General features: G+C 43.4%; 1 protein-coding gene across 1 annotated transcript; it reads right to left on the reverse strand.

Moving 5' to 3' along the window:
* Positions 1-5,600: 5,600 nt before the first annotated feature.
* MEIG1 (meiosis/spermiogenesis associated 1) lies at positions 5,601-8,242 on the reverse strand. Its single transcript, XM_064142601.1, has 2 exons — positions 8,083-8,242; positions 5,601-5,901 (listed from the first exon to the last, which is right to left on the reverse strand). The coding sequence occupies exons 1-2, from the start codon at positions 8,218-8,220 to the stop codon at positions 5,773-5,775; spliced, it is 267 nt and encodes an 88-aa protein (XP_063998671.1). The 5' UTR covers positions 8,221-8,242; the 3' UTR covers positions 5,601-5,772.
* Between the last annotated feature and the right edge of the window lie 6,014 nt (positions 8,243-14,256).

Below are 14,256 nucleotides of genomic sequence, written 5' to 3' on the forward strand. Positions count from 1 at the left end.
TGGCCAGGCTGATCTAGGGTAGAGTGTCCCTGGGCATGGCAGGGGGGTTGGAACTAGATGATCCTTGTGGTCCCTTCCAACCCTGACTGATTGTATGATTCTAACTAACCACAGTTCCACTTTCAGACAACACAACTGTATAAGAAGTTCAAGTCAAGGCTGAAAACACAGAAAAAACCAGCCTACAACACACAAACACAGCTTCTATTTCCCCACTGTAACCGGATGAATTCAGAGAGCTTGTGCCCTTGCCATTTCACTTCTAGCTGTCAAACACAAAGCCTGAAAAGTAGGTCTTGGGAATGTTGTTTTACCTCCTTCTATGAGCTGCAGCAGGCCCAGGAAGCATTTATTTTTGTCTTGTATGAAGCCATGAGGTGAATTAGAATTAGTCTGCATACAGCAGACCTGGGCATCTGGTAAGCACTTGCTAAGGGGGAGCTTTGCTATCATCCATTTGTGGAACTGCTTCAAGTGGTCACTGGAAGCATTACAGCATTCAACGACAAGAGGAATACCATCAGATAAGAAAAGCACCTAGCACCTTGGAAAGTATTTTCATAGATTTACTAAGACTCTACCCAGCAACCTAGCAGGTACTTCCATCTCCTGGCAGTCAAATGGAAAGATGTGACTTTATCTCTCTTTACAGTTACTGAATTTCATAATGGCCTTCGGAAATAAGTTATTTATCTCGAGATGAACTTCTGTGTCACCACTGAAATGAAGCACAGCTTCCCCACATTGCTGCCTTCCCATACTCTTTCACAACTTGGTGACCTTAAATTGAGACACGAGTAAGCTTGCAGTCCTCTACATGCTTAAAACTGAGTTGAGAGACATTTCAGTTACAGGTTTATCGAGAGAAAATATTGACATAATAAATTCTTTTGACAGTTTGTTTTGTTTTACTGAGAGATACATCCAGCACAATGCTAGCAGAAGAAAACTTGTTACTACCCAGGTATCAGCTTCATGTGCAACAAACAGAGGTGAATACCAAAGCCACTTCATGATGAGTTTTGGCAGGCTGGAGGAGTGGCTCTATGTGAGCCCCACGATGTTCAACCAGGTCAAGTGCAAGGTCCTGCACCTGGGTCAATGCAGTCTCAGGTATCAATACTGGCTGGAGGATGAAAGGAATGAGAGCAGCTTTGCTGAGAAGGACTTAGAAGTAAATGTGGACAAATAGTTTGGCATAATCTGACAATTATGTGCTTGCAGCCCAGAAAGTGAGCCATAGCCTGGGCTGCATCAAAATCAACACGGCCAGCAGGTGAAGGGAGATGATTCTTACCCCTCAACTCTGCTCTGGTGAGACCCCACCTGTAGTACTGTTGCCTGCTCTGGAGTTCTCAACACAAGACATAGACCTGCTGGAAGAGGTCCAGAGGAGGCCACAGAAACGGCCAGAGGGCTGACACACCTCCCCTGTAAGGAATGGCTGTGACAGTTGGGGTGTTCAACCCCGAGAAGAGAGGGCTCCAGGAATACCTTATTGCAGTCTTTTGATATTCAAAGGAAAGATGAAGAGAGACTTCCTGTTGATGCAGCTTTCCAGTTAGTCCCCTTTACTAGCTAGTCCCAAGCTGGATGGGGCTTTGAGCAACCTGGTCTAGTGAAAGGTGTCTCTGCCCAAGGCTGAGGGGTTAGCCCTAGATGATCTTTAAAGTCTCTTTCAACCAAAACCATTCTACAATTTTAAGAATTAAGCTAATGGCCTCATACTAGATTAATGTTGTCTTGTGATCACAGACAAACCTAAACTCAGGCGAGAACCCTGTAGCTGTTGCTTTTTAAAGAAAGGAACCCTTTCAGCTTCATAGAGAAGTTCAGCCACAGCTACGGTCTATAAAAACAAAGAGTGGCATTAAATAACCTTGAGTTTAGCAAGAATGGGAGTGAATTATGGAGACAGACTGCATGTCAAAGGACAATTATAACTGAAACTGTCACTACAAAACCTGCTGGTTTGCTAATGAAGTGAGAAAAGTCTGAAAATGATCACTAGGATCTGTCTGTAAACTGGCCTCCAGCACTAATTATAAAGCTTAGATTTCCTTTTCATCCCATTAGCCTGTAAAATATTACAGTGACAGTCAACCTTACTGACAATGCTGACAAATGGAAGTAATAAAATCTAGGTAATTCACTTTCTCTGGGTGCAAAGAAATCTGATCCTTTACACAAAATCAGCAGTTCTGAAGTGGATCAGGAATTCCAATGCTACTTGTTTGAGATGAAATCTCCATGGGCTTGCAGGACATGCAGACACCTTGTTTCAAAGCATTAATGCAAGAGAGAAGCATCCAGCAGTACTGCAAAAACATTGAGGAGTAGTCAGGTGAAATGAGGGAAGATCAGAATAATCTTTCCAAGTGGTTTCTAATTATCAAAGCTCTTCTTTTTAAAAGTTACCTGCTATTTTAATTCCTGCTGAGTGTCCAACTGTATCTTTGTTAGAAACTGAGAAACTAGCTGTGCCAAACATCCTCACTCACTCGGGGTGTCCTCTTGCAGATCAGTTCTGTCAGTAAACTTGAGATCTCGGCTACTGTGTGAGTTTGAAGCTAGCTAGAATGTTTTGGTGAGGAGGATTAGATCACAGGCTGTGAAAGGGAAACGGGATGATGTTCTACTTCACTCATAGGCTTGCTGAGAGGTATGAGAACAAGAATTCAAACACAGATAAGGGAGTCGTTCTTCTGCTGAGGAGCTTGCAGCTGCATTTTTTTCTCTCTCTAGCCTCTCTGCCGTTTCTCTGATTAATCCACTTTGCTTCCTAACCCCCTGGCTGAACCTCCATTCTTCCTTGGGACTGGGGTAAGGTTGAGAGGGGTGGGAGAAGGTGGAAGGGCAGTTGGGAGCCCCTCCTGGGGACTCAGGTTTCTGGGAGGGGTGCTGTGTTTCTATATTACCTTTTATCTTGTATATTTCTATATATAACTGTATATACAGAAAATATCTGCTTGAATATTGAGCTAAGCTGTAAATATAAAAGCGTCATTCAAATTTCCAGAGCTGGCTGAGTCTAGTCTGGGTGATTTCCAAAGTGGAGGGGGGGGTGGGGGGGACAGGTAACACCCAAACCATCACAGCTACACATCTACTTTAGTGATTTTTTAGACTCTTTTCGTGTCCACTGGAAGAGTTCTTTTATAGGAATCTATGAAATTGAAGTGAGATCCACGATTTTAAAGGTACAAAATATCAGGCTATCCTGATATTTGTTCTGTGCCCATTATGTGATTGCAAAGAATGCAAAAAGCCCTCTCTTAAAAAGTACATCTGGAGCAATCCAAATAAAAAGGAAATGATAATGAAAATCTCAAGTGAAATATACCGTGGCAATGATTTACTTTCTGTCATTGCAGCAGCTCTCTATTTTTATGCCATTAGAACCTTCCTGGAACCAAAAAAATCCCAGCAGCTTCACAATTGCCTCTGAGTACCTTCCAGTCATTTCTCTAACAAACCTCACACAAATTTAAGCAAAAAACTTCCAAGCAGTCTAAATAAGGTGACTGGATCATCATCACCTATTGTCAATGAGGGATTCTGAACACTAACTTTGACTTAGAATCATAGAATCAACCAGGTTGGAAGAGTTCTCCAAGATCATTCAGTCCAACCTAGTACCCAGCCCTATTCAGTCAACTAGACCATGGCACTAAGTGCCTCAGCCAGGCTTTTCTTCAACACCTCCAGGGACAGTGACTCCACCACCTCCCTGGGCAGCCCATTCCAATGTCAATCACTCTCTCTGGCAAGAACTTCCTCCTAACATCCGGCCTATACTTCTCCCAGCACAACTTGAGACTGTGTCCCCTTGTTCTGTTCCTGATTGTCTGACAGAAGAGACCAACCCCCACCTGGCTACAACCTCCCTTCAGATAGTTGTAAGCAGTAATGAGGTCACCCCTGAGCCTCCTCTTCTGCAGGCTAAACAACTTCAGCTCCCTTAGCCTCTCCTCGTGGGGTTTGTGTTCCAGGCCCCTCACCAGCTTCAGGCTGGAAGTTCTACATTCCACATCCCAAGCTGGTTACCATCTTAGGTTCAAACAAAGGAAGAATATCCACTAAACAGGCTGTTGGTTCTACACTGCTAATCCATGCCTGATGCTTTGTTAAGCTACCCCTTGGTTTGCAGTCCAGAGAAAGGGGATACTAATAACATTTTTTGTGTAACTACCACGAACACACCTACAGGTTTACATAACACTAATCTGTCCTACTCGTCAATTTTCTACAGTTTTGGCACTTACCTGCATTCTCAAATGAGTGATGGTTAAGTATGGAACCTTGCATTTACCAAGTGTCTCAGAGTGGCACACATTTGAACAGCTGCTGCAGAGCTGATGTCACAGCAACATACTGAGAGCAAATGTTACATATCTACATTTAAAAGAAAGACACTGTGCCCAGAAGAGCCAACTTCTCTCCATTTGGAACAACAGGTGCCCAAATGACAGGACTGGGTGTAGACATTGACAATCTGACATCTGAATTTAGATGAGATGCAAATCTCACATAACATCTGCATTAGTTACCTAACCTTAACTATTACACAGTATGAATTTCATCTTCTCCCTGCAGTTTTATACTCCCTGATCTCATCATATGTAAATCCACAATCTTTTTCTTTCCCCTCCTAAGAAAGCATTTGCTACCAAGTCAATTAATACTTCTTCCTCTAGTAAATCATACCCTCGCCTAATAATAGCACTTAGGAGATAGCTTACACATTGCTCAGAAAGCCTGAGTCACTTTTTGGTGACTGTTTCTGTGAAAAGAAGCAGTTTTTAAGTCTGCATCTCAGCAATGGTCCTTGGTACTTGATTGTTCAGTAGCTTTCACTAAATGATATGCTTGTTGTTCTTGCTGTCATCCAAGGCAGCTCTAGTCAGCATTGCAGACTTCCTTTTGCCCTTTGTAGTTACAAATCCCTTAGCAGATGACATTGTTTTGAGTAAGGATCACACAGTATCACACAGTATCACACACAGTATCACAAGGTTGGAAGAGACCTCATAGATCATCCAGTCCAACCCTTTACCACAGAGCTCAAGGCCAGACCATGGCACCAAGTGCCACGTCCAATCTTGCCTTGAACAGCCCCAGGGATGGCGACTCCACCACCTCCCCGGGCAGCCCATTCCAGTATCCAATGACTCTCTCAGTGAAGAACTTTCTCCTCACCTCAAGCCTAAATTTCCCCTGGTGTAGCTTGAGGCTGTGTCCTCTCCTTCCGGTGCTGGCCACCTGAGAGAAGAGAGCAACCTCCTCCTGGCTACAACCTCCCCTCAGGTAGTTGTAGACAGCAATGAGGTCTCCCCTGAGCCTCCTCTCCTCCAGGCTAAACAATCCCAGCTCCCTCAGCCTCTCCTCATAGGGCTTGTGCTCGAGGCCTCTCACTCTTCTCTGGACATGCTTAAGCATCTCAATGTCCTCCCTAAATCAAAAGATTAATGCCTCTAACAGAATAACACACAGTTAAAGCAAATCTGTGATGCCCATTTACTACCTTATTATGTTTGGGTCAAAATATCTGTACCTAGGAAAATGAAGGATGATCTGACTTTTGGTTACAGCAGGAAAAAAAAGTGAAACTCCTACATCTTTAATTCCAGACATCTCTAAATTTCCAGTATTCTCCCCTCTATCCAAAAATGACATCAATGCTTAAGGTAAATCAGATTACACAGCCTCATTTACTTGCAAGTTTCTTACAAAGAGATTTCAAATAAAACACAAATGAAAACAATAAGAAAATTAATACACATAGATTTTCACTTTATGGACTTCGTTCTCTTCGCATTCTCTTTGCTTATTGTAATAGTAAAACGTATTGTCCCTTCTCTGAAGTTTCTTTACAAATCCAGTTTCTGGCCAACACTCTACCTACAAATAGGATAAAAATCATATATATTCACCTGAACGTGCTCACATTAAATAGATAGTGCAGTATATTGCAGAGAATATAAGATATGTATCCATACAGCCACATTTGCTTACCTTTAAAAAACAAAGACCCAAGCATATGACATCAGAAACCAATTTTGTGGTCTGGTATAAAGAATTATGTGACCAGAAAAGTCTAGAAATAAGGCTGTAAGAATATTTGATAGAGTAATTTAAAAAGTCAGAGTCAAAGCTTTCAAAATTCCTCATTTAGGAATAAAACATTCATGGTGTTCAATTATTCAGTAATCTGAGAGGCTCAAAAGAGTCTGCTTCTGTAAGACTGACACACACTTAAAGGCAGCTTCTGGATCTTTCCGACCATGAAAAAATGTGCCTTTAATTAGCAATTCCTTAAAAATAAAGGGAGATGTATCTGTTGTAGTCTCAAAGACAGCAGAATTAGCCCTGCTGAAGCACCATCCTGCTGAAGCACTGGTTTTCTTCAGTGTTCCATGATATGAAGCCTTAAGGTAAAGGCCTGAGCACTTGTACATTGAATAGCTTTGTGGATTTAGCCAGCTGTCTGCAGCTTGAACATGTATGATTGTTTCTGATCAGACCAAACCTTAAAAAAAACAGATCTTGTTTCTTTTCCAGACTACATTGACAATAGGATGTCAAGCCAGAGCATTTCAGAGAGATCCAGAATCATAGAATTAACCAGGTTGGAAGAGACCTCCAAGATCATCCAGTCCAACCTAGCACCCAGCCCTATCCAATCAACTAGACCATGGCACTAAGTGCCTCATCCAGGCTTTCCTTGAACACCTCCAGGGACGGTGACTCCACCACCTCCCTGGGCAGCCCATTCCAATGACAAATCACTCTCATCACTGACCTTATCACTTTGGGCATACAGCTGAATTATCATAGAATCAACTAGGTTGGAAGAAACCTCCAAGATCATCCAGTCCAACCTATTATTTGCATTCTTTGTCTAAACAGCCTTCATATTCATTCCATCTGCATTGCAATTGCCTCATTAATAACAACTGCATTATGGAAACATAATGTGGAGTAAATAAGACATTTCAAAATGTCTAAGTTGAAAGAGAATCACTGCCAGATTCTGGCAAATTTAAACAGAATGCATGCTCATTTTAGGCTGAGGAAGTGGTGCTCTTTTAACTTTTATCACTGTGTAATTGCCTGTGGTTATCATCTGCCATAAATCTCAAACAGACTGATCCCAATACACTAATCACAGGATTTCCTTTTGCATAGTTCAAGGAATTTGCACCACAGCTTTACAGTGCTATCCCAGCCCACAACAAAATAAAGCTGCATCTTATTATGCACACCAGCGTTTTGACTTCAGTGGGCGAGGAGTGACTTTCTTAGGAACATTCTGCTCTTTCTGATGTGCACAAGAGGTGAAGATGTTTTAAAAGTGCATTCTTCATACTACATGTGCTATTTTTGGAAGATAAATTACAGAGGTCTCATCAACATAATATGTTGTTTGCTGTATAAACCTCCTCTAGAATGCTATTCTGAATCTCAAGTAGTCACTGAATATCTAGCCATTATTTGTCAGCTCATTTGATGTGCTAGGGAATATTGCCACCGACTATAGTAAGAAAATGACCAAGTCCTTGATGTTCTCAGTTAATAAAAGCCTGTGCTACAACCCCCTTTATCACAGCTGGCATCAAATATTTCTATCGTGGACAGCTTCAAGAGAAGCCAAATTTTGAGGGTGCACACAGTCTGATCATGCTACTTCGCTGTACAACTGAAGTGGGTAGCAATGACACAGGACTGCCTCCCTGGGTAGGAGGTGAGTTTCCCATCAGCTCTATTGGCAGAATAATGAGGAGACTTCAGAGAATCCCCTGTGATGTATTCCTTTATTATTTTAGATAGCAGCTACATCTATTCAAAGAAATCTATAGTGCAGGGGAACAAAACCAGGTCATACAGTGTTTCTCTTTCACTTTTGTGTTACCCTGCACAGTTAATAATAGCTCAAGAATTCCAGTCAGAACTGGGGGGGGCGGGGGGGAATGAATCAGAAATTAGCCTAAATGAAAGAAGTAGCACCTCCATTTGTATTTAATTGATTAGCATGAGACAGAAATTCAGAGTAAAAAACCCTTGCAGAGTTCTAAATCTTACCGTATCAACTTCTTTCACTTGTTTATATTCAACCTCATCTCTGTATCCAGCTTGCTGAAATCTGTACAAGTTCTCTACAACGTCTGACCATTCTTTGGCATGATGGACAGATTTTGGTTTGATGTCAGCTTTAGCCATAACTCCAGAAACTTCAGACTTTTGTCCTGAAATTAGATTTTTAGAAGTTCAGTAGAGAACTTGGAAGCACACAATTTTGTTAGGGATGTATAGAGATGGGCAGAAAAAAATCTTCAGGCTACAGGAATTAGAGGCTGTTCACTCAAAGACTTGAAGTTAGAAAAGAAAAATGTTGTAAGCAATTGGAGTTAAACAAACTACTCAATCTCAGATTGATTAATCTCTACTACTGTAAACTCATCTACACCTGGATGTAACCCATATAAAATATATTTGTTAAAAATAACCAACCCACATTATTTTATTTTTTATTTCATGTCTTTGCAGTTGATGATCCTTTGGGGCAGGCAAGTTCCTCAGGTTTTTCTTTCTTCCTACTAAAGGGACGCTGAACTGGGAACCACAAAATGAAGAGCGGGGCTCTGAAGAGCAGCAAACTGTCAGGATGGGAGAGGAAGAGAAAAAAGAAATACACTGCAAGGCATAAGGCCACAGTGCAGACTGCAGAAAGAACCATAGAATGTCAGAGGCTGGAAGGGACCTCAGAAGATCATTTGGTCCAGCCTTCCTGTCAGAACAGAATCACTTAGAGCAGGTCACACTGGAACACATTCAGATGGTTCTTGAATATCTCCAGAGAGGGAGACTCCACAACCTCCCTGGGCAGCCTGTTCCAGTGCTCTGTCACCCTCACAATGAAAAAATTCTTCCTCAGGTTCACATGGAACCTTCTATGCTGCAACTTCCACCCATTGCCCCTTGTCCTGCCACTGGGCATCACCGAGAAGAGGCTGGCTCCATCCTCCAGGCACTTACATATTCATAAACAAGAATCATGTCACCCCTTAGTCTCCTCCTCTCCAAGCTGAAAAGCCCCAGCTCTCTCAGTCTCTCCTCATAAGGAAGATGTTCAACTTCCTTAATCATTTTTGTGTCTCTGCAGAATAGCTTTTGCATTTCACATCAAACATGCTCAGATTCAATAACTGAATCACACTGTTTTCTCCCTAACAAGCAGCCTAAAATAGACTACTAAAGAGATCTTAAGAAATAAATTGAATATGGAGGCACAGCAGAATACCAAAATTCATCTTACTCTATCCTTGTCCAATGGAAATCTGAACTACCACTGACTTGCTCCTCACACAAACCCCATTTGCTCCAGGTACTGAGAAACAGTAAATAGGTTAAGCCTCTGCAAAACTTGACCAGGGCAGAACTAGGACAAGATGAAACTCAACCTGTTTTTTGGTCTAGTGGTTTTTGCTTGTTTGTTTTAAGGGCAATTTAAAACAATTAAAATTGTGCCATCAGGAGAAACTTGCCAGGGGGGAATTTGAAGTGTATTTGGAAAAAATGAATCATCATATTGAGAATATAATGAAGCCATCCAGAGGGACCAGGACAGGCTGGAGAGGTGGGCACAAGCCAATCTCATGAGGTTCAACAAGACCAAGTGCAGTGTCCTGCAACTGAGTCAGGGCAATCCCAAGCACAAATGCAGGCTGGGTAGTGACTGGCTGGAGAGCAGCCCTGAGGAGAGGGACTTGGGGATGCTGGTGGACAAGAAGCTCAACATGAGCCAGCAGTGTGCACTTGCAGCCCAGAGGGTGAACCAGATCGTGGGCTGCATCAGGAGAAGTGTGGCCAGCAGGGCGAGGGAGGTGATTCTCCCCCTCTACTCCACTCTGCTGAGACCCTACCTGGAGCACTGCATCCAATTCTGGAGCCCCCATTACAAGAAGGATGTGGACATGCTGGAGCGTGTCCAGAGAAGGGCCACTGGGATGATCAGAGGGCTGGAGCAGCTCTGCTGTGAGCACAGACTGAAAGAGTTGGGGCTGTTCAGTCTGGAGAAGAGGAGGCTCCCAGGTGACCTTCTTGTGGCCTTCCAGTATCTGAAGGAAGCCTACAAAAAAGCTGTGGGCAGCCTGATCTAGGGTAGGGTGTCCCTGGGCATGGCAGGGGGGGGGGGTTATTGGAACTAGATGATCCTTGTGGTCCCTTCTAACCCTGACTGATTCTATGAATCTATGGTTCTCATATCTGAATTTCTCTGCATCTGATTTCTTCAGTGTATCTTATTCAGCTACTGAAACAGAATTTCATGTTGCTTTTGCAAACATAACACTATCATGTCTAGCACATAAGATCAGAAATATGACCCTTTCTTATTTCTTTAATGTCACAAAGTGCTGGTGGAGCACCTGGGTAAAATGCTCTTTGTTCACCAGTAGGGTTAGATGGTCATAATCCCACTTTATTTCCATGATGCAGAGACTTAGATGCTTTCTTGCAAGAGGTGTGCACAACTAAGATTGGTTACATGTGGAGGGTACAGGGTTACAAGCATGGCATGGATAGGGTGATATATCATAACATTCTGAGGTGTCAGCCCCAGAGCTGGCTAACCCAGCCCCCTTGGGCTGGCTAACTCTGCCCAAATGCAGGTGGCACTCCACCCCCTGCAGCTGCATGTGGGGGGCACTACCCAGTGCCTGGTATCTTAACTCCCAAAACAGACTCAAGGACACTTCCCAGCACGGGTTGCTCATGTTTATCATTTCATGTCCTGTTAGCAAAAATCTCTCCACAACAAAGCTTCAGCTTTGTAATTAGAAAGACATCTTCAAAGGCAGGAGAAAAGGTTTCTGTATTTTGTAGTGAGGGAATGGGCAGTCTCACTCCTGGTGGGTATGATACCTCCAAGTCCTGCACACAAATCAGAATTTCCTCACTGAGCAAGCTTCTGCATCAACTGAAAGCTTGGAAAGTTGCATGCTGATGTCATATCATATGCACAAAAGCCTTTAGACTGCTAAAAGGGCTGAAAAGGAGAAAAAAACCAGAAGTACCACAGCATACAAATCCTTGGGAAAATTATAGCAAGAATTACTGTAGTCATAGTGTAGAAATAGCAGAAGTCTGCATCTCTGTTGTCTAATTGTTTAAGAGCCAAAGACAGAGCCTTTCATCTCTTACAGCATACACTTCATGAAAGATCAATAAAAATATTCACAAGGGCTCTTTTCTGCTTTTCTGGCAGAAACATGAAACTACTTCTTGCAGTTCAGCACTCCAAGTGTTCTTTTACCAGACTCTGCAGCGTTTTGTAATTGAAGGCAGTCATTTACTTAAAAAAAAAGTTCTTTTGCCAGACAGTTATGAGGTGTCACATACAAACTAACTTGCTGAGCATAAAGCCTTGTTCTAGATCTTCAGCGTAGTTTTTGATCATAGAATCAGTCAGGGTTGGAAGGGACCACAAGGATCATCTAGTTCAAACCCCTCCACCGTGGGCAGGGACACCCTACCCTAGATCAGGCTGCCCACAGCCTCATCCAGCCTGGCCTTAAACACCTCCAGGCATGGGGCCTCAACCACCTACCTGGGCAACCCATTCCAGGCTCTCACCACTCTCATGCTCAACAACTTCCTCCTCACATCCAGTCTGAACCTACCCACCTGCAGCTTTGCTTCATTCCCCCTAGTCCTGTCACTCCCTGATATCCTGAAAAGTCCCTCCCCAGCTTTTTTGTAGGCTCCCTTCAGATCCTGAAAGGCCACAATAAGGTCACCTTGGAGCCTCCTCTTCTCCAGAATGAACAGCCCCAACTCTTTCAGCCTGTCTTCAGAGGAGAGCTGCTCCAGCCCTCTGAGCATCCTCATGGCCATTCTCTGGACACGCTCCAGCATGTTCACATTCTTCTTGTAATGGGGACTCCAGAACTGGATGCAGTACTGGATACACATCTCAACACTATTTCTTTTACTGCCTTGTTGCAAAAGGCTCTTTTGTAGCTATTACAGCATTTTTCCTGCCTTGTATATGCTCATCACTATTTTACTGAGATCTTCTGTCAATATGGAGTCTTTTGTAGCTATTACAGCATTTTTCCTGCCTTGTATATGCTCATCACTATTTTACTGAGATCTGCTGTCAATATGGAGTCTTTTGTAGCTATTACAGCATTTTTTCCTGCCTTGTATATGCTCATCACTATTTTAATGAGATCTGCTGTCAATATGGAGCTTTAGACTGTCAATATTATTAGTGGTAATATCAGATCTTAATAAACACTAAACGACAAAACGTTTGTGACTTATGTTACTGGTGTTAAGTACTTCTGAATTCATCTAATGAATGTGCTTCTTGCCAAGATATCTAGATACCTGTGGCACTTCCTGAGTCACCATTAATTCACCTGGCCTGTTCACAACAGGTGTTCCTGCTCAAAAAAAAACCACATGTAAAGACCATACATTTAAAGTGCTGGCTTGGTGACTTCCAATGACAAAAGTGCCATCCTGATATTTTTAGGCTACTATTCAAGCCCTTTAAAAATGGTACTCTTTGTCCATTGTAGTGCATCTGAGTTCCAGGCATAGAGCTGGAGTCACTGTATGAGAACATGAGATAAGCCGTCCTCCAGACAGCTGCAGTTCAGAGAAGAGACAAATGATATCAGAGAGATATAAGCAAATTAAAGAATGCAAGAGAACGTTAAGAAAATATTCAGCATAAAGGGGATTGTTGAGCAGTGAACTTTGCCAAGATGACAAGGCTTACTCTTAATATAAGGAAAATAGTAAGATTTCACATGCCTCTTCTTTTGCCTTTGGGGAAACAGTTTCTTAACAGCAATCACAGCACAGTTTCTAAACTCTAAGTAGCTTGGGCTTGCATGTGGTAGTTTGCTTATTTAAGTTACAAGGGTATGTGGGAGGAGAGTATCTGCTCCCTTAAGAGAGGGGTGTTTTGACCCTTAAGGGTCAAGGGCGTTTTTCAATGCAAACAAGAGAAAATAAGAAAGGGAGGAAGCCATAAACCAAGAACATATGGGGACACAAACCTGACCAGTAAATAACGAGGGAGGTGGAGATGAGAGCCAAACCTGGTCAACTGAAGGGGGCACGTGGGTGCGAGAATGTTTATTGCAGCAAGGTTATCTGATCAGGGAGCTTGTCGGTTGGGAAATTAAGGGGAAAACGGGAAACAGATACAAAATGTGCAGAGACGCTGATCTGACAAAACAAATAGGGACCAGAGACAAGAAACAAACCGTTCCATTCAGCTGCTGATGGGCTATCAAGAAACTACAGGCACCACTTCCAGAACATCAACTTGGACTTTGCAGCTGATGAGAATGCAAGCAAAGCAGGGAACTCCACTCAGAGAGGTGTGGGAATAGGTGTTGCTATACAAACCCAGGAGGGATGTGCAGGGGAAGAGGAGCAGGGAGGAACAAAGATGGGAATAAACACAAAGCAGTATAAAGAAGGCTGGTCCTGTGTAAAACAGGGCCAGTCAAGTACATTTGTCTGACTGAGCCCTGTGCCCGATTGCCACAATCTGCCCTACCACATTATCACAGTATCATCAAGGTTGGAAGAGACCTCATAGATCACCAAGTCCAACCCTTTACCACAGAGCTCAATTATGACTTATTAAATATTTTCTTAACTGTTTGCCTGTGTAACCTTGTCCTCTGTTGTGCATATGTGCTTCAAGGACTAAGTGCCAGCTACCAGTGAAACCTCTGTTTGCAAGTGAAAACAAGTGCCAGTTTCTGGAATCAGACTGGCAGTATGTGTGGCCCTGGCCAGTGATATACTGTTGAGTAGGGGGTCTTTTAACTTCCAGCCACTGGAGCAGTGTCCTGGAGTCCTGTACCCCTAAATTCCTCTCCTGCCCGGACTTCGGGGGGAAGGGGAAAAGCCGCCTGGTTTCCCTCCCCCCTCGCCTGCCCTGCAGCCGTGAAGGGGGGGAGGGCTGCCCTGTGAGTTCCCGCGCTGGAGCCAGGCTGGGATTGGCCGTGCGCTTTCGCGCCTAAGGTGTGGTAACTCTGCCCTTTGTCTAGCGAAGGTTATAACTATTGGGGGTCTTCCTGCCTTTGGGGTTCCCGCTTTGGAGTTTGCCTGTGCCTGGACCTATGTGTCTGCCTGAGCTCACACACTCCCCTGTGCCTGGACTGCAGAGAGACCAAGGATTCGCTTTCCTATTAACACCTTTGTGTGCCTAACGACCCTTAACGA

The sequence above is a fragment of the Pogoniulus pusillus genome, chromosome 4, assembly GCF_015220805.1.
Source record: "Pogoniulus pusillus isolate bPogPus1 chromosome 4, bPogPus1.pri, whole genome shotgun sequence".
Lineage (NCBI taxonomy): Eukaryota > Metazoa > Chordata > Aves > Piciformes > Lybiidae > Pogoniulus > Pogoniulus pusillus.